Here is a 20291-nt window from a genome sequence, read left to right as displayed (position 1 = left end):
CTGTCCGCCTCAGCCGACCACTGCAGGCGCACCGGACCCCCCTTTAGCAGAGAGGTAATGGGAGCTGCTACCTGTCCAAAGCCCCGGATAAACCTCCGGTAGTAATTGGCAAAACCCAAGAAGCGCTGCACCTCCTTTACCGTGGTGGGAGTCTGCCAATTACGCACGGCAGAAACGCGGTCAATCTCCATCTCTACCCCTGACACGGACAACCGATGTCCCAGGAAGGAGATGGACTCCTGGAAGAACAGACATTTCTCCGCCTTCGCATACAGGTCATGCTCCAACAGTCTACCAAGCACTCGACGCACCAGGGACACATGCTCGGCTCGTGTAGCGGAGTATATTAGAATGTCATCAATATATACCATGACACCCTGTCCATGCAAGTCCTGGAAAATCTCGTCCACAAATGATTGGAAGACTGAAGTTGCATTCATTAAACCGTATGGCATGACGAGGTACTCATAGTGACCCGAGGTGGTACTGAATGCTGTCTTCCACTCATCTCCTTCCCTAATGCGCACCAGGTTGTACGCGCTCCTGAGATCCAATTTTGTGAAGAATCGCGCCCCGTGTAATGACTCCGTCATACTAGCAATCAGAGGGAGAGGATAACTGTATTTGATTGTGATCTGATTGAGACCACGGTAATCAATACACAGGCGTAAACCCCCATCCTTCTTCTTCACAAAAAAGAAACTTGAGGACGCAGGGGAAGTGGACGGCCGTATGTAACCCTGTCTCAGAGATTCGGTGACGTAGGTCTCCATAGCGGCCGTCTCCTCCTGAGACAGAGGATACACGTGACTACGTGGAAGCGCAGCGCCTACTTGGAGGTCTATCGCACAATCCCCCTGTCGATGAGGTGGTAATTGAGTCGCCTTCTTCTTACTGAAGGCGAGTGCCAAATCGGCATACTCAGGTGGAATGTGCAAGGTGGGAACTTGGTTCGGGCTTTCCACCGTCATTGCCCCTACGGAAACGCCTACACACCGCCCAGTACACTGATCAGACCATCCCTTGAGAGCTCTCTGCTGCCATGAAATGTTGGGGTCATGAGATATTAACCAGGGAAGCCCCAACACCACGGGAAACGCAGGAGAATCAATCAAATACAAACGTAATATCTCCTCATGGCCCTCCTGCGTTTTCATCCGGAGAGGCGCCGTGACCTCCCTAATCAATCCTGACCCCAAAGGGCGGCTATCTAGGGCATGAATAGGGAAGGGCACATCAACAGGTACGATAGGAATCCCTAACTTATAGGTGAACTGGCGATCGATAAAATTCCCAGCTGCACCTGAATCTACTAGCGCCTTATGCTGGGAGTGAGGAGAAACCTCGGGAAACACCACTTTAATACACATATGATCAACAGAGAGCTCTGGGTGAGTTGGGTGCCTACTCACCTGGAATGACTCATCAGTGCGTCGCCCACTGCCTCGATTCCTAGGAGACCCTCCCCAGCACTGACCAGCAGTGTGTCCTCTGCGGCCACAGTTGGTGCAGGGGACGGCCTCCCTCCTGGTCTCCCTCCTGGTCTCCCTAGCACCAGCACCCCCGAGCTACATAGGGGTCGGCTCGGAAGTGCTGGCGGATGGAATGGACGGCCCCGAATCCGGATGTCCGCGGGTAGCCAACAGGGTATCCAGGCGAATCGACATGTCCACCAGTTGATCAAAGCTGAGGTTGGTGTCCCTGCAGGCCAATTCCCGACGCACATCCTCCCTCAGGCTACATCTATAGTGGTCGATGAGGGCCCTCTCATTCCATCCCGCGTTGGCAGCCAGCGTCCGGAAGTCCAGCGCGAACTCCTGCGCGCTCCTCCTCCCCTGTCTAAGGTGGAATAGACGCTCACCCGCCGCTTTACCCTCTGGTGGGTGATCGAATATGGGTGAACTCCGCATAGCTGACCGTAGCGGCGTCTATCCCACCCCACTCGGCGTTGGCCCACTCCAGCGCCTTGCCGGACAGACAGGAGTTGAGGGCGGACACGCTCTCGTATCCCGAGGGCGCCGGGTGAATGGTGGCTAGGTAGAGTTCAACCTGGAGTAGGAAACCCTGGCACCCGGCCGCTGTGCCATCATAAGCCCTCGGGAGCGAGAGCCGAATCCCACTGGACCCCGGAGGTGAAACGATGGGCATCGCCGATGGTGGTGGTATCGTTGGAGAGGGTATAGGTAGACCCCCTCTTTCCCATCGCTCAATGGTGTTCACCACCCGTTCCATGGCGGTGCCGAGAGCCTGGATCATGGCCGCTTGTTGTTCGACGCGTGCCTCCATAGATCCAGCTGGCACCGCCTCTCCTGCTGACTCCATAAGTGGTGTGTGATTCTGTCAAAGTGCGACGTGAATGCGGTAGGCGAAGTCAAACGCAGGACACTGAGCTACTGGAAACGATACTTTACTAACAAAGTCACCAGAGTACAAAACAACCTCCAAACAGGGAGGGGAATACCCGCACACTAGCAACTGCCGACAATGACGAGAACAATCACACACAACACACAATGAACGACAGAGGGTTAAATAGGGAATATAATACAACATAATAGGAAACAGGTGTACACAATCAAGACAAAACAAGTCAAACACAGAAACATCGATCGGTGGCAGCTAGTACTCCGGGGACGACGAACGCCGAAGCCTGCCCGAGCAAGGAGGAGGAGCAGCCTTGGCTGATTCCGTGACACTGTTCAGTGTGTCAGTGATGTTGATAATAACTACCAGATATGTGGTGTCTGGCCAGTGTGTCAGTGATGTTGATAATAACTACCAGATATGTGGTGTGTGTTCAGCGTGTCAGTGATGTTGATAATAGCTACCAGATATGTGGTGTCTGGTCAGTGTGTCAGTGATGTTGATAATAACTACCAGATATGTGGTGTCTGGTCAGCTTGTCAGTGATGTTGATAATAACTACCAGATATGTGGTGTCTGTTCAGCGTGTCAGTGATGTTGATAATAACTACCAGATATGTGGTGTCTGTTCAGCGTGTCAGTGATGTTGATAATAACTACCAGATATGTGGTGTGTGTTCAGCGTGTCAGTGATGTTGATAATAACTACCAGATATGTGGTGTGTGTTCAGCGTGTCAGTGATGTTGATAATAACTACCAGATATGTGGTGACTGTTCAGCGTGTCAGTGATGTTGATAATAACTACCAGATATGTGGTGTCTGTTCAGCGTGTCAGTGTTGTTGATAATAACTACCAGATATGTGGTGTCTGTTCAGCGTGTCAGTGATGTTGATAATAACTACCAGATATGTGGTGTCTGGTCAGCTTGTCAGTGATGTTGATAATAACTACCAGATATGTGGTGTCTGTTCAGCGTGTCAGTGATGTTGATAATAACTACCAGATATGTGGTGTCTGTTCAGCGTGTCAGTGATGTTGATAATAGCTACCAGATATGTGGTGTCTGTTCAGTGTGTCAGTGATGTTGATAATAACTACCAGATATGTGGTGTCTGTTCAGCGTGTCAGTGATGTTGATAATAACTACCAGATATGTGGTGTGTGTTCAGCTTGTCAGTGATGTTGATAATAGCTACCAGATATGTGGTGTCTGGTCAGTGTGTCAGTGATGTTGATAATAACTACCAGATATGTGGTGTCTGTTCAGTGTGTCAGTGATGTTGATAATAACTACCAAATATGTGGTGTCTGTTCAGCGTGTCAGTGGTGTTGATAATAACTACCAGATATGTGGTGTCTGTTCAGCGTGTCAGTGATGTTGATAATAACTACCAGATATGTGGTGTGTGTTCAGCGTGTCAGTGATGTTGATAATAACTACCAGATATGTGGTGTGTGTTCAGCGTGTCAGTGATGTTGATAATAACTACCAGATATGTGGTGTCTGTTCATTGTGTCAGTGATGTTGATAATAACGACCAAATATGTGGTGTCTGTTCAGCGTGTCAGTGGTGTTGATAATAACTACCAGATATGTGGTGTCTGTTCAGCATGTCAGTGATGTTGATAATAACTACCAGATATGTGGTGTCTGGTCAGTGTGTCAGTGATGTTGATAATAACTACCAGATATGTGGTGTCTGGTCAGCGTGTCAGTGATGTTGATAATAACTACCAGATATGTGGTGTCTGTTCAGTGTGTCAGTGATGTTGATAATAACTACCAGATATGTGGTGTCTGTTCAGTGAGTCAGTGATGTTGATAATAACTACCAGATATGTGGTATGTTTCAGTAATGTTAATACTGTCTGACCAGATATCTGGTATGTTTCAGTATGTCAGTAAAGTTGAAAAGAATGACAGTCTGTCTAATCTTTTACTCTCACCAGGCATGGCTCTGGACTTCAGCATGTCGGACAGACGAGACACTGTGCCTGGGCCACAGCACATAACAAACCCTGACTATCCCCTGTCTAACCTCTAATCCCCCTCTCTCGCCGCCGAATTACCCTCTCTCCCCCTCGCTCAGCCACTCACCCCCGAATCTCCCTCTCCCTCTCTCACCCTCTCTCACCCCTGAATCACCCTCTCTCTCCCTCTCTCACCCCCGAATCACCCTCTCTCTCACTCCCGAATCACCCTCTGTCTCACGCTCTCTCTCTCTCTCTCTCTCTCTCTCTCTCTCTCTCTCTCTCTGTCTCTCTCTCTCTCTCTCTCTTTCACTCTCTTTCACTCTCCCTCTCTCACCCACTCTCTCTCACTCTCCCTCTCTCACCCTCTCTCTCTCCCTCTCTCACCCCCGAATCACCCTCTCTCTCACTCCCGAATCACCCTCTGTCTCACGCTCTCTCTCTCTCTCTCTCTCTCTCTCTCTCTCTCTCTCTCTCTCTCTCTCTCTCTCTCTCTCTCTCTCTCTCTCTCCCTCTCTACAACACCATAGACATGAAGAACAGTACTGTGTTTCTCTGTCACAAGTATTGATAACGACACAATAAGGACTGTTACTGTTCATTAATAGGGAAAGTGACGGAGAGCAGCAATACAGGCCTTCACAAAGTGTCACCTACTCTAAACATACGTTCACATACGTTAGTATGTACTATCTGCATACAGTATGCCCAAATCAATGTTAGTTCTTATTGATAGGAAGGGTAACGGAGAGGGACACCTTCTCTGCACGTACATACTGTACAAACACTATAGATACATCTGCATAGTCCGGCCCAGTCACATGGGGTTGCTGCTGTAGAGTGGGTTTGGAGGTTCAGAGAGGAGGCAGCAGGATGTTTGTGAAAACAGTGATTTAAATTATTAATCATGGCTATGCTATTTTACACTCTTTCCTTCCTTCCTCTCCCACTCGTCCATTGCCCCCCCCTTTCTTTCTCTCCCTCTTCTCCCCCCGCCCCCCCCTCCCTCCCTCCCCCTCCCTTCTTTTAAATAGTATTTTAGACTTTGTTACGTTTCTGAGTAAGCTTTATTATTTTGTTCCACTGTTTCTTCATCTCTGTCCCCTCTTGCAGATATTTTGTGTTGGATCCAGACATGGGTCAGCTGCAGTACTTTGTGAACCAGCACAGTAAGAATCAGAAGCCCCGGGGGTCCCTGCCCCTCATAGGGGCCTCTGTGGCCCCCAGCGATGAACTACCACACATGTTCACTGTCCACTCTGCCACTGGAGAGGCCTACAAACTCAGAGGTAGGTGGAGGATGTCTGTTACTCTACAGATGTTATTAGACAAAGACAGTTATTGTACTTCTCTTAGTCTGGCTGGTCCAGGATCTGTTTGTGCTGTCTTGCCAACTCCTGCAGACAGCACAGAATGATCCTGAACCAGATGAGGTAACTTAATACAAACTCAGAGGTACGTTACTGTACGTCATTCTTAGAGCCTGGTCCCAGATCTGTTTGTGCTGTCTTGTCAACTCCTATATGATGGGGATCATATCGTCTGATGGTGATCAGAGGAGTTAACAAGACAGCACCTCTTCCACTGTTCACCTCTCTCAACCACAGGTTTCCTCTTGTATCTCCTCCTCTGTTCATCTCTCTCAACCACAGGTTTCCTCCTGTATCTCCTCCTCTGTTCACCTCTCTCAACCACAGGTTTCCTCTTGTATCTCCTCCTCTGTTCACCTCTCTCAACCACAGGTTTCCTCTTGTATTTCCTCCACTGTTCACCTCTCTCAACCACATGTTTCCTCTTGTATCTCCTCCTCTGTTCACCTCTCTCAACCACAGGTTTCCTCTTGTATTTCCTCCACTGCCAACCATTAGCCATTTTAGACAATGTTTTAAAGCAGCTTTTTATCTTTATAAAAACCACAACATTTCCATGCACCATAAGGCTCTGGTCAAAAGTAGTGCACTATATAGGGAATAGGGTGCCATTTGGGATACAACCTCAACATCCCGACCCCCCAGTTGGACACAACAACCACTCTGATGGCTTTAAGCCTGGACATCTGACATCTCAAATTCACACTTTGTCTGGAGGTTTCCTAAATTCCCCTGCTGCTGTTGCTGAGAGACATACTGTAATGATCTGTAGAGACATACTGTAATGATCTGTAGAGACATACTGTAATGATCTGTAGAGACATACTGTAATGCTCTGTATCTGGGGGTATGTTGAGACTGGAGAGACATACTGTAATGATCTGTATTTGGGGGTATGTAGAGACTGGAGAGACGTACTGTAATGCTGTATATTTGCAGGTATGTTGAGATTGGAGAGACATACTGTAATGATCTATATTTGGGGGTATATTGAGACTGGAGAGACATACTGTAATGAGCTGTATTTGGAGGTATGTTGAGACTGGAGAGACATACTGTAATGATCTGTATTTGGAGGTATGTTGAGAATGGAGAGACGTACTGTAATGCTGTATATTTGCAGGTATGTTGAGACTGGAGAGACATACTGTAATGATCTGTATTTGGAGGTATGTTGAGACTGGAGAGACATACTGTAATGATCTGTATTTGGAGGTATGTTGAGACTGGAGAGACATACTGTAATGATCTGTATTTGGAGGTATGTTGAGACTGGAGAGACGTACTGTAATGATCTGTATCTGGGGGTATGTTGAGACTGGAGAGACATACTGTAATGATCTGTATTTGGAGGTATGTTGAGACTGGAGAGACGTACTGTAATGATCTGTATCTGGGGGTATGTTGAGACTGGAGAGACATACTGTAATGATCTGTATTTGGAGGTATGTTGAGACTGGAGAGACGTACTGTAATGATCTGTATCTGGGGGTATGTTGAGACTGGAGAGACGTACTGTAATGATCTGTATTGGAGGTATGTTGAGACTGGAGAGACATACTGTAATGATCTATATTTGGGGGTATGTTGAGACTGGAGAGACATACTGTAATGCTCTATATTTGGGACGCCCCAAAGTTTTGGGACTTTTATACATTTTTGATAAAGGTCCAAAACACAAACTGAAAGGTACACAAACAAACTGAAAGTATTAGAGTGTGCAACTTTATTTTCTTTTAGTTTTTTCAGTTTCCAGTCTGCGAGTCAGCACTTCCTTAACATTTTAGTGTGTGTGCATCTTCAGCTCCTATACTCTGCAGTAACCTCTCTCTCTCTCTCTCTCTCTCTCTCTCTCTCTCTCTCTCTCTCTCTCTCTCTCTCTCTCTCTCTCTCTCTCTCTCTCTCTCTCTCTCTCTCTCTCTCTCTCTCTCTCTCTCTCTCTCTCTAGCGTCGGACGCTGGGGAACAGCAGCTCTGGATGAGTCAGCTGCAGCTCTGTGCCCGGCGCCACTCTGACTCCAGTGCCAAGGTAGGCTACTGTGCATCACCTTTACATACTGTAGAATCTATAGGCTATACCACCTCGTCCTTTACCTCCTTTTCATAATGTAGAATCTATAGGCTATACCACCACGTCCTTTACCTCCTTTACATACTGTAGAATCTATAGGCTATACCACCTCGTCCTTTACCTCCTTTACATAATGTAGAATACAGTGGGGAAAAATAGTATTTAGTCAGCCACCAATTGTGCAAGTTCTCCCACTTAAAAAGATGAGAGAGGCCTGTAATTTTCATCATAGGTACACGTCAACTATGACAGACAAAATGAGAAAAACAATTCCAGAAAATCACATTGTAGGATTTTTAATGAATTTATTTGAAATTTATGGTGGAAAATAAGTATTTGGTCAATAACAAAAGTTTCTCAATACTTTGTTATATACCCTTTGTTGGCAATGACACAGGTCAAACGTTTTCTGTAAGTCTTAACAAGGTTTTCACACACTGTTGCTGGTATTTTGGCCCATTCTTCCATGCAGATCTCCTCTAGAGCAGTGATGTTTTGGGGCTGTCGCTGGGCAACACGGACTTTCAACTCCCTCCAAAGATTTTCTATGGGGTTGAGATCTGGAGACTGGCTAGGCCACTCCAGGACCTTGAAATGCTTCTTACGAAGCCACTCCTTCGTTGCCCGGGCGGTGTGTTTGGGATCATTGTCATGCTGAAAGACCCAGCCACGTTTAATCTTCAATGCCCTTGCTGATGGAAGGAGGTTTTCACTCAAAATCTCACGATACATGGCTCCGTTCATTGTTTCCTTTACACGGATCAGTCGTCCTGGTCCCTTTGCAGAAAAACAGCCCCAAAGCATGATGTTTCCACCCCCATGCTTCACAGTAGGTATGGTGTTCTTTGGATGCAACTCAGCATTCTTTGTCCTCCAAACACGACAAGTTGAGTTTTTACAAAAAAGTTATATTTTGGTTTCATCTGACCATATGACATTCTCCCAATCCTCTTCTGGATCATCAAAATGCACTCTAGCAAACTTCAGACGGGCCTGGACATGTACTGGCTTAAGCAGGGGGACACGTCTGGCACTGCAGGATTTGAGTCCCTGGCGGCGTAGTGTGTTACTGATGGTAGGCTTTGTTACTTTGGTCCCAGCTCTCTGCAGGTCATTCACTAGGTCCCCCCGTGTGGTTCTGGGATTTTTGCTCACCGTTCTTGTGATCATTTTGACCCCACGGGGGGAGATCTTGCGTGGAGCCCCAGATCGAGGGAGATTATCAGTGGTCTTGTATGTCTTCCATTTCCTAATAATTGCTCCCACAGTTGATTTCTTCAAACCAAGCTGCTAACCTATTGCAGATTCAGTCTTCCCAGCCTGGTGCAGGTCTACAATTTTGTTTCTGGTGTCCTTTGACAGCTCTTTGGTCTTGGCCATAGTGGAGTTTGGAGTGTGACTGTTTGAGGTTGTGGACAGGTGTCTTTTATACTGATAACAAGTTCAAACAGGTGCCATTAATACAGGTAACGAGTGGAGGACAGAGGAGCCTCTGTGAGAGCCAGAAATCTTGCTTGTTTGTATGTGACCAAATACTTATTTTCCACCATAATTTGCAAATATATTCATAAAAAATCCTACAATGTGATTTTCTGGATTTTTTCCCCTCAATTTGTCTGTCATAGTTGACGTGTACTTATGATGAAAATTACAGGCCTCTCTCATCTTTTTAAGTGGGAGAACTTGCACAATTGGTGGCTGACTAAATACTTTTTTTCCCCACTGTATATAGGCTATACCACCTCGTCCTTTACCCCCTTTACATACTGTAGAATCTATAGACTATACCACCTCATCCTTTACCACCTTTACATACAGTAGAATCTATGGACTATACCACCTCGTCCTTTACCTCCTTTACATAATGTAGAATATATAGGCTATACCACCTCGTCCTTTACCCCCTTTACATACTGTAGAATCTATAGACTATACCACCTCATCCTTTACCACCTTTACATACAGTAGAATCTATGGACTATACCACCTCGTCCTTTACCTCCTTTACATACTGTAGAATCTATAGGCTATACCACCTCGTCCTTTACCTCCTTTACATACTTGTCAAAGCGACGTGTATGTGGTAGGCGAAGGACACCGAGCTACTGGCAGAAACTTTACTGGATACAGTGCAAATACAAAGTACAAAGGCAACCTCAAATAGAGAGGAAATAATACGACCCGCACACATGGGCAACTGCCGCAAAGACCAAAACAATTACGCACAATAGACAATGAGAAACAGAGGGTTATAAAGGGAACACAATAAAACATAAATAAAAAAATGAATCCTGTTTATTACAAGTTGCAACAGGGAGACGCCTCCAGATCAGAAGCAAAGCAAATGTCTAATGGACCTTGTCTGAGAAAGCTCTTATATATTAATCACACAGCACCAAATGTTCTGGAAACACCAGCCAGAGAGGCTATAGGAAGTCACAACATCAGCTGCACCACATCACACAGTGTCACCGAGATATTGTCAGTGTCCCCGGCCCAGTCTGGAGCCAAAATGTAACCATAACATTCAACACTGGCAGACATTTGATAGTGTCAGTTAAACAGGTCAAAGGTAGAAACATCAGCACATAGTTACAACAGAGAATTATAGACCAACAAGTGACATGGTTAACTCCTGTTTCCCTTCCCCTAAGGGAATGCATCTGTCTGCGTCTCCCCGCACATACAATAATGTTTATTAAATATCAATTCATATCAACAGTGAATCAAATACAGGGAAATATTTCCCATTACAACTATTTATGGAATAGGGTGCCATTTCGGATGCAGGCCTTGGTGACAAACCCAAGGCGAGCAGCCCAATAGTCTGGTGATACAGTCAAATCCTGCGCTGACATTTTTAAAATGTATTTTGGATTAGTTTTTTTGTCCAGAAAGTGCACTGCCGAGAACACTGAGTCAGTGGGTCAGACTTTGTTCTGTTTTGCCCTAGAAAGGAAGCCTTTAAGAATTCTAATACTGGTGAAACTAGAGGGAGGTTGAAATATCATACAGATAGATGCTGTATCTTAATTCCAGCCAGTTTGCTACAGCAGGAAATGTGAATTGTTATGTGGATTTTAATTAATGGGGTTGATACATTTTTCGTTAGGGCAAATCAAGTCTGACATTTTAAAGTGGAAATTACAAACTTTAGAAGCCTTTTAAATCTTGAATACACTACCAGCTTGCATTTCCTGCTGTTCAGGACATTTCCTGGGATGATCAAATTAAGATACATCATTTGTATAGTTACAGTTTTCGATGAAACCACCATAGTTTCAAATGAGCTATCACGTTCATTTCAGAAGCGCTATTATAATTTAAGCTACCATCACGTTATAGTACAACCAGGTCATTTGCTTGTTAAAAATAGACATATTGATACTGTTGTTGATGAAACTGAGGGTAACAGGATAACAGTGTCAGTTGGACAAGTCCATGTAGTCCCTCCCTGTATGTCTGTTTTTCTTCCGTTTGGTGACTAATGAACACAACCCATATCTGCTGAGAGCTAGCTTCCGCTGCACCAACCCCTACCCTGGTTTTATGATAGGCCTACCCAGGAATAGCTGGTTTTATGATAGGCCTAGTGCATAGAGAGAACATTGTAACAGTAAATGCTTTGGTAACCATGGTGCTGCCGTCATCTCCATGTTTACTTTGTGAGTCACTGCCTTCCCAGAGGTTTCATCAGCTCAGTCGACACAACATCCCATCGTCCCTCACTCGTATCAACATCATTCCTATTTTACAGCCAACGTCATTCAGAAACGTTAAGCGTGTGTAGAGGTTGTGTAAACTGTATCATTTATCTAGATATTGTGTGTCAGTTTACACAGAGATGAGTGTGGTTGACCCAACAGAGTTAAACAGAAGACCATTGTCTTTTCATGAAGTGTTGGACTAACCCAGAGCCACAGGGCAAGGAAGCAGTGTTGGTTGTGGTGTTGTAGGGACCTGTTGTTTTTGCACCAACAGTTCAACTAAGTTAGTGTGTGTGTGGGGGTGCATGTGCACGAACACTTGTGTATCTGTGTAGAGGTGGGCAGGGGTCACATGACTAACTATTGCCCATGTCCATGAGCACTGCAGCCATTTCACTACCATAATCTCACAAAACATTGTACTGACTATACAGGTGAGTTAAAACAACTGGGATGCTATAAGAGAAGGGTTAGACTGGGGGGATGGCTCCATGCTATTGCAGGGAGAGTACTGAGTAATTAGGGTGATGTGATTTACCTTGAGAGAAGAGTAGAGAGAGAGACTGAGAGCCTGAGAGTTCCTGTTTCACTCTGATAGAGCCAAGCCCATTAGACAGACAGTCTGTTATGTAAACCCAGCTAACTTATAAACCAAGCCCATCATTCCTCCTGTCCTGGCTGAAATATATTACCACTGATTGGTTTGGTAATGGACTTTTTATCAGTCTGGATGGATGAGACTTTACTCTAGTCTGGATGGATGAGACTTTACTCTAGATGTGTCTCTGTCTGGAGGAGAGAGTTGTAAGAGAGGGTAGAGTGTGCTTTTGGAATACATTGTATCTTTGAGTGAGTGAGTTGTGAACTTAACTGAGTTTTACTGAGATGGATGTAGCGAGAATGGAATGTTAGTATGGATGGAATTAACTCCTTCCTTTAGAGAGAATTATGCACATACACAACTCAGAAACTCTTTAAACCTAAACCAGAAGGTTGCTAGCACCTTTTGTAAAGGTATATGATGAGAATCTACAGTAGCCAATACATATTATCTGTTTGGTTACTGACTGTAATAACAAAGTCCCCTGGTGATTTCTATAGTTCAATAGGTTTTACTGCAGTCTACGGTGGTGTACTAAGCGCAGCAGTGTTGAGTGTGTTCTGTAAAAGTGCTGTGGAGACTGAAACCTTAGTGGTGGTGACTCCCTCAGCTCAGTGGTTCTGCTCTCTCTCTGTGTATCCTGACTGCTATGCTATCTGAGCAGAATGTTCTGATCTGGGCTCGCTGATCTGCATGCCCCCCCCCCCCTATACCTTCTCATCCCTCGCTACCTCTCACTGCCTCCCTTCACTGGCCATCACCCCTCTATACCTCCCTCCTCCCTCTCTCCCTCCTCCCCCGGCTGTGTGGCTGGCTGGCAGGTCCTGTCCTGTCCTGTCAGCCCGGCCAGGCAGAGGGAGGCAGACCCAGGCAGGCAGAAGATGCCCTTGTGTGTGGCAGGCAGAAGATGCCCTTGTGTGTGACAGCAGAGCATGGCGGTGTTAGCAGAGTAGGAGCAGGAGGAGGAGGAGGAGGTAAAGCCGGGAAGAAGCAGCAGTGTCGGACTCCTCTACCTGACTGCTCCGGCTCCTCTCACTCCTGCTGCTGCCGTCTCTTTCAGGGCACCTCCTCCTTCACTGCCTCCTCCTCCACCCAGGGCCGGACACGCAGCTTCTCCCTGCTCCCTCCTCCATCCAGCCAACACCACCCTGCCTCGCCCGTCTCTTCCTCCTTCACCTCCACCACCTCCTCCTCACCTGGTACCCAGAGAAAGCCTCTCTACCCTGGGGTTGGAGGGGTCGTCACCATCACCCATCACAGATCCCCTGCTGCGGCCCGCCGGGCCAGGACCCAGTACAACTACCACCACCACCAGAACAACCAGAACTACCACCCTGCTCCAGGGAGGCTGAGCCAGGTCAAAGAGGTAGGGCTGCTGCTCTGGTAGGACTGTAGGTAGGTAGTACTGCTCTGGTAGGACTGTAGGTAGGTAGTACTGCTCTGGTAGGACTGTAGGTAGGTAGTACTGCTCTGGTAGGACTGTAGGTAGGTAGTACTGCTCTGGTAGGACTGTAGGTAGGTAGTACTGCTCTGGTAGGACTGTAGGTAGGTAGTACTGCTCTGGTAGGACTGTAGGTAGGTAGGTAGTACTGCTGTGGTAGGACTGTAGGTAGGTAGGTAGGTAGGTAGGTAGGTAGGTAGGTAGGTAGGTAGGTAGGTAGGTAGGTAGGTAGGTAGGTAGGTAGGTAGGTAGGTAGGTAGGTAGGTAGGTGAGAGAGAGAGAGAGAGAGAGAGAGAGAGAGAGAGAGAGAGAGAGAGAGAGAGAGAGAGAGAGAGAGAGAGAGAGAGAGAGAGAGAGAGAGAGAGAGAGAGAGAGAGAGAGAGAGAGAGAGAGAGAGAGAGAGAAGCCAGCCAGCCAGCCAGCCAGCCACTGAGGTGGAGACTATTCAGCACAAATGTCCTGTCTCTACTCTGTGTCAGGACCAAATCATTCATCAGACTGGATCATCCCAGAGGGAGTACGCATTGGTTTAAAATTAGATCAAAACAAGGTAATTTCTATGCTATGGGTGGATTGGTTTAAAAGCTCCAATTTCTCATCTGTCAAAAAAGTTGACTATTGAAGTTATATCAACTTTTCTTTGTAGAAATAGACGTTATTTCTTGAGTGTATTAGAACCTCTGCTGCGGTGTGACAGGTGCACTGCCGTTTTGCTTCCATATCTCCCTCCTCCTCATGGTTCTGATTCTGGACCTCTATTAACTCTCCCTGGCTTAACCTCGAAAAGTCCAAGTCTACTAAGCTAAGATGGTCATACCATGGCTCGTTTAGCTATTTGATTTGGAATTTTAGGACCCCTTTAGGTATAAAAACAAAATATATTTTTTAAATATTGCATTTGGCCTTTACTACTATAGCTCATAGAAATGCATTGAATAACACATTCATAAATGGCAAAACATTTATCAAAAGGAATAAGGTTTTGAAGATTCTAGGAGATATAAGAAAGCTCAGGAAATATTTTTTGGGACACATATTTAACCCCTTATTTTTGTTGACGCAAAACTACCACCATACTTCCATTAATTTGTATGGGTTACAGTATCGCGTTCGTGAGAGTCTCATCTTTCCATAGAGTGGTCATATTATTTTCAAGGCCAAACCGTTCAGACGTTTTCGTGAGAAGACAGATTTTCAAGATGTCTCTTGGTCTGACAAACACTGCTGTAGCTCGGCCACCTTCCACCGCAGATGCGGAAGGCCGACATCAGCGGATACGGTGGATTTAGATGCAGCCTATGCAAAAAAACGGATCTCTAGCTTATATTGACTGATTTTGATGGGGATTTTTTGTATTATGTTACTTAGATTGACCCGTCCAATATACAATTTTTTTGCTTCCTGAGATAGGGCTGACTGTATGGCTATGGCCTTTAAACAGCTGTGGCTCTCCCTGGAATTGGCTGAGTTCTGTCTCCACAGAGAGGTGCATGTGTATTTAAAAGAGGAAGTATCCCTGCGGCGCTGTGTCTGGTTCATAGAGGTCTCTCCTCTCCTGGGTGTTGGAGATTAACCTGGATGGGGATGGATGTGGTCTGAGCCTCAGACCCTAAAACCTAACTCTATTACCTTTTAACTATATTATTACTTTTATATGTATATGTATTTTTTATTTTATTACTGAGCCAGGCGGCTAGCAGACGTGCAAACCTAAGCAGGGAATTCACTTCCTCCTTATCAACAATGCATGTATTCATTGGTTGAGCATGGATTAGTACATGAGGAAATTCCCTTTCCGTAAGGTAGAACAGCACACCAGGATTTTGAACATGGTAAACTGATCCTGTCAGGACTTATGGGTAACTTCTACCTGTAGCCACTAGAGGCTTTGTCTATCTGGAGCCGCTAGAGGCTTTGTCTATCTGGAGCCGCTAGAGGCTTTGTCTATCTGGAGCCGCTAGAGGCTTTGTCTATCTGGAGCCGCTAGAGGCTTTGTCTATCTGGAGCCGCCAGAGGCTTTGTCTATCTGGAGCCGCTAGAGGCTTTGTCTATCTGCAGCCACCAGAGGCTTTTTCTATCTGGAGCCACCAGAAGCTTTGGCTCAGTTCCTCTAATGACAGGTCATAGGAAGGGGACAGAGGAACAGGAGAGGGTTGTGAGGAGAGGAGGAGGAGAGAGGAGGAGGAGAGGGCTGTGGAGAGAGGAGGAGGAGAGGAGGAGGAGAGAGGAAGAGCAGAGGGCTGTGGAGAGAGGAGGAGGAGAGGGATGTGGAGAGAGGAGGAGGAGGAGGAGGAATAGAGGGATCCTGTTAGACACAAGGGCATGATGAACATCCCACTATACTGCACCGGGGAGGAATGGAGAGATGAATATTACAGAAGACAGTGTGAGAGAGGGAAAAGATTGTATGTGTGAGAGAGAGAGAGGGGGGGAGAGAGAGAGAGAGGGGGGAGGGAGAGAGAGAGAGAGGGGGAGAGGGAGAGAGAGCGAGCGAGAGGGGGAGGAGAGAGAGAGAGAGAGGGGGAGGAAGAGAGAGAGAGATGAGGAGTAAGATAGATACAGAGAGAGTTAGGAGACTAAGAGAAAGGGAGAGAGTACATGGGAAAGAAAGAGTAATGGATTTTATCTGCCGTTGGCATAACTTTGAAGCTTTTCTTTTCATAGTGAAGCTGACTATGTCTCTGTCTCTGTATCTGTGCTTCAGGTCTAAGCTGAGAACAAAGGAATCTTCAGAGAGTTCAGGGAACAGTGTGTGTGTGTTTGTGTATGTTTGTGTGTCTGTGTGCCTGTGTGCCTGTCAGTGTGTCTGGCCGTAGTGTCTAAGATGACTTGCAAGAATTAACGACTCCTGTGAAAGAATGCTGCTAGCCCCAGAGACCACAGGGCTAAGCTTGATGAGAGAGAGAGAGAAGGAGAGAGAGAGAGAGAGAGAGAGAGAGAGAGAGAGAGAGAGAGAGAGAGAGAGAGAGAGAGAGAACGTTCTGAGTTGTCTTCTCTTTCTTACATGATCAGAAGTTAGAGGATTTCTATATATATCAGCAGAGCTCAAAGGAGCTGTCGTGACTGTGTGTGTTTGGGTGTATGTGTGTTTGTGTGTGCGTGGGTGTTTGTGGACGTGTTTAACAAACAACAATTTGACCAACTGGGGACATTCTGTTGGTCCCCACAAGGTCAAATGCGATTTCTAGGGGGTTTAGGGTTAAGGTTAGAATAAGTGTTAGGGTTAGAATTAGGGTTAGGAGATAGGGTTAGTTTTAGGGTTAGGGTTAGGAGCTAGGGTTAGGTTAGGTTTTCGGGTTAAGGTTAAGTTTAAGGTTAGGGGTTAGGGAAAATAGGATTTTGAATGGGACTGAATTGTGTGTCCCCACAAGGTTAGTTGTACAATACGGTGTGTGTGTGTTTGGGTGTGTTTGTGTGTGTTTGTGCGTCTCTCTGTCGAGGTGTAACCCAGACTACTTTGAGATATAGATATATATAGTATAGATCCACTCTTGTGCCTTTTATGCCAACCATAGCACAGCTTCTTTTCAAGCCCTAGAATAGTGACCAACCCTAGTAAAGCCCTAGAATAGGGACCAACCCTAGTAAAGCCCTAGAATAGTGACCAACCCTAGTAAAGCCCTAGAATAGTGACCAACCCTAATAAAGCCCTAGAATAGTGACCAACCCTAGTAAAGCCCTAGAATAGTGACCAACCCTAGTAAAGCCCTAGAATAGGGACCAACCCTAATAAAGCCCTAGAATAGTGACCAACCCTAGTAAAGCCTAGAGAGATCAAGGACCTGTGCTTTTCTCCTCCTTGTGTTATTCTATTTTTTGCAAAGTCGTGACTTTCTCTAGCTTATGAAGAACAAAGATGTGGCATCTATTTTTCATGAGGGTTGGGATATGAAACTGAAGGGTTGGGATATGAGTTTGCTAGCGGCAGAAGCGATGCTAAAGTTACCATGATGTGACAGACACAGTCTGCATCCCAAAATGGCACCCTCATTCCATATAAAGTGCAAAAATGTGGACCAAAGCCCTATGGGCTTAGAGAATAGGGTGCCATTTGGGACAGAGACATAATAACACTTTGAATGTCAGTCTGTTATGGGGCTGCTAGCAGAAACCTGGAGAGACTATCTGTTAATGTCAGCTCTAGTCCTGGTCCTCATTTCTCCCTGGTAAGTCATTATTAAGTTAGTGTGATGGGCTGATGTCACGGTTTGTAAGGGATTTGTGAGAGTGTGTGTGAGAGTGTGTGTTGTGGGGAAGGGGTGTGTGTGTGTGTGTGTGTGTGTGTGTGTGAGAGGGTGGGAAGGGGGAGGTCCTGGGAATACTGTTGTAATAAAGGAGAGTTAATGAAACAAGCAGGACTTTGGCCACAGGACCCACAGGGTATAGTGTGTGTGTGTGTGAGTGAGTGGGTGAGGGTGTGTAATTGAGTTCATTCTCATGCTACCTCCACTCTCCCTATCTCCCTGCCGATGACTCACAGACAGTGAGCACTCCCCAGAGTATAGCTTGTTTGTGTTGCGTGAGAGCGAGAGAGAGAGCGAGAGCGAGCGAGAGAGAGAGAGAGAGAGAGAGAGAGAGAGAGAGAGAGAGAGAGAGAGAGAGAGAGAGAGAGAGAGAGAGATCCTGTCCTACTCCCAGCCCACCTAGCTGTCAGAGGTGCCAGATGTAATTATTTTAGTGACAGAGACAGACTGAACTAGACAGATAACATATGACTCAGGGGGGTGGCTGAGAATTGTCATGACTCCCTGCCTACATCACTGGCTGTGTCCCTACAGTACCTACGTCTCCATATAGAATTCTTTCACTACCCCACAATTCTCCTCTCATGCTTTGACTAGCTATAGTCACATGTCTTCCTTTGGCATGCATTTGTCCATTGTTAGAACACATCACCTGTCCCTGTAATGTACAGACAGATTCCTTGGATGACTGTGCTGTATCAGTCAATGCAATGTTGGAGTATGACTTACAGAGCTCTAGGCAGCCAGCGCTGGCCTATGTTTCTATGTGTGTGTGTGTGTGTGTTAGAGTGTGCGTGTGTACAGTTGAAGTCGGAAGTTTACATATACTTAGGTTGGAGTCATTAAAACTCGTTTTTCAACCACTCCACACATTTCTTGTTAACAAACTATAGTTTTGGCAAGTTGGTTAGGACATCTACTTTGTGCATGACACAAGTAATTTTTCCAGCAATTGTTTACAGACAGAGTATTTCACTTATAATTCATTGTATCACAATTCCAGTGAGTCAGAAGTTTACATACACTAAGTTGACTGTGCCTTTAAACAGCTTGGAAAATTCCAGAATATGATGTCATGGCTTTAGAAGCTTCAGATAGGCTAATTGACATCATTTCAGTCAATTGGAGGTGTACCTGTGGATGTATTTCAAGGCCTACCTTCATACTCAGTGCCTCTTTGCTTGACATCATGGGAAAATCAAAAGAAATCAGCCAAGACCTCAGAAAAAAAACTGTAGACCTCCACAAGTCTGGTTCATCCTTGGGAGCAATTTCCAAACGCCTGAAGGTACCACGTTCATCTGTACAAACAATAGTACGCAAGTATAAACCCCATGGGACCACGCAGCTGTCATACCGCTCAGGAAGGAGACGCGTTCTGTCTCCTAGAGATGAACGTACTTTGGTGCGAAAAGTGCAAATCAATCCCAGAACAACAGCAAAGGACCTTGTGAAGATGCTGGAGAAAACAGGTACAAAAGTATCTATATCCACAGTAAAACGAGTCCTATATCGACATAACCTGAAAGGCCGCTCAGCAAGGAAGAAGCCACTGCTCCAAAACCGCCATAAAAAAGCCAGACTACGGTTTGCAACTGCACATGGGGACAAAGACTGTACTTTTTGGATAAATATTATCTGGTTTGATGGAACAAAAATAGAACTGTTTGGCCGTAATGACCATCGTTATGTTTGGAGGAAAAAGGGGAAGGCTTGCAAGCCGAAGAACACCATCCCAACCGTGAAGCACGGGGGTGGCAGCATCACGCTTTGGGGGTGCTTTGTTGCAGGAGGGACTGGTGCACTTCACAAAATAGATGGCATCATGAGGAAGGAAAATTATGTGGATATATTGAAGCAACATCTCAAGACATCAGTCAGGAAGTTAAAGCTTGGTCGCAAATGGGTCTTCCAAATGGACAATGACCCCAAGCATACTTCCAAAGTTGTGGCAAAATGGCTTAAGGACAACAAAGTCAAGGTATTGGAGTAGCCATCACAAAGCCCTGACCTCAATCCTATAGAAAATGTGTGGGCAGAACTGAAAAGGCGTGTGCGAGCAAGGAGGCCTACAAACCTGACTCAGTTACACCAGCTCTGTCAGGAGGAATGGGCCAAAATTCACCCAACTTATTGTGGGAAGCTTGTTGAAGGCTACCCAAAACATTTGACCCAAGTTAAACAAAGGCAATGCTACCAAATACTAATTGAGTGTATGTAAACTTCTGACCCACTGGGAATGTGATGAAAGAAATAAAAGTGAAATAAATCATTCTCTTTACTATAATTCTGACATTTCACATTCTTAAAATAAAGTGGTGATCCTAACTGACCTAAGACAGGGAATTTTTACTACGATTAAATGTTAGGAATTGTGAAAAACTGAGTTTAAATGTTTTTGGCTAAGGTGTATGTAAACTTCCGACTTCAACTGTATGTGTGTGTGTGTGTGTGTATGTGTGCGTGTGTGTGTGTGAATGTGTGTGTGTGAATGTGTGTGAGTGTGTGTGTGTGTATATG

At 45.8% G+C, this 20291-nt stretch overlaps 1 protein-coding gene across 1 annotated transcript in view; it reads left to right on the top strand.

Annotated features, from left to right (window-relative positions):
* LOC311107280 (oxysterol-binding protein-related protein 10-like) overlaps positions 1-20291 on the top strand; it is a 95048-nt gene that overhangs the window by 8501 nt on the left and 66256 nt on the right. Inside the window, exons 2-4 of the mRNA XM_084149760.1 lie at positions 5452-5627; positions 7657-7736; positions 13147-13452. Of these exons, the coding sequence (XP_084005886.1) occupies positions 5452-5627; positions 7657-7736; positions 13147-13452 (562 nt within the window). The remainder of the gene's footprint in view (positions 1-5451; positions 5628-7656; positions 7737-13146; positions 13453-20291) is intronic.

Source organism: Coregonus lavaretus, assembly GCF_964263955.1.
Source record: "Coregonus lavaretus genome assembly, chromosome: 3".
Taxonomy (NCBI): domain Eukaryota; kingdom Metazoa; phylum Chordata; class Actinopteri; order Salmoniformes; family Salmonidae; genus Coregonus; species Coregonus lavaretus.
Note: the sequence above shows the minus strand (reverse complement) of the source record. Positions and strands in the feature narration are given on the sequence as shown.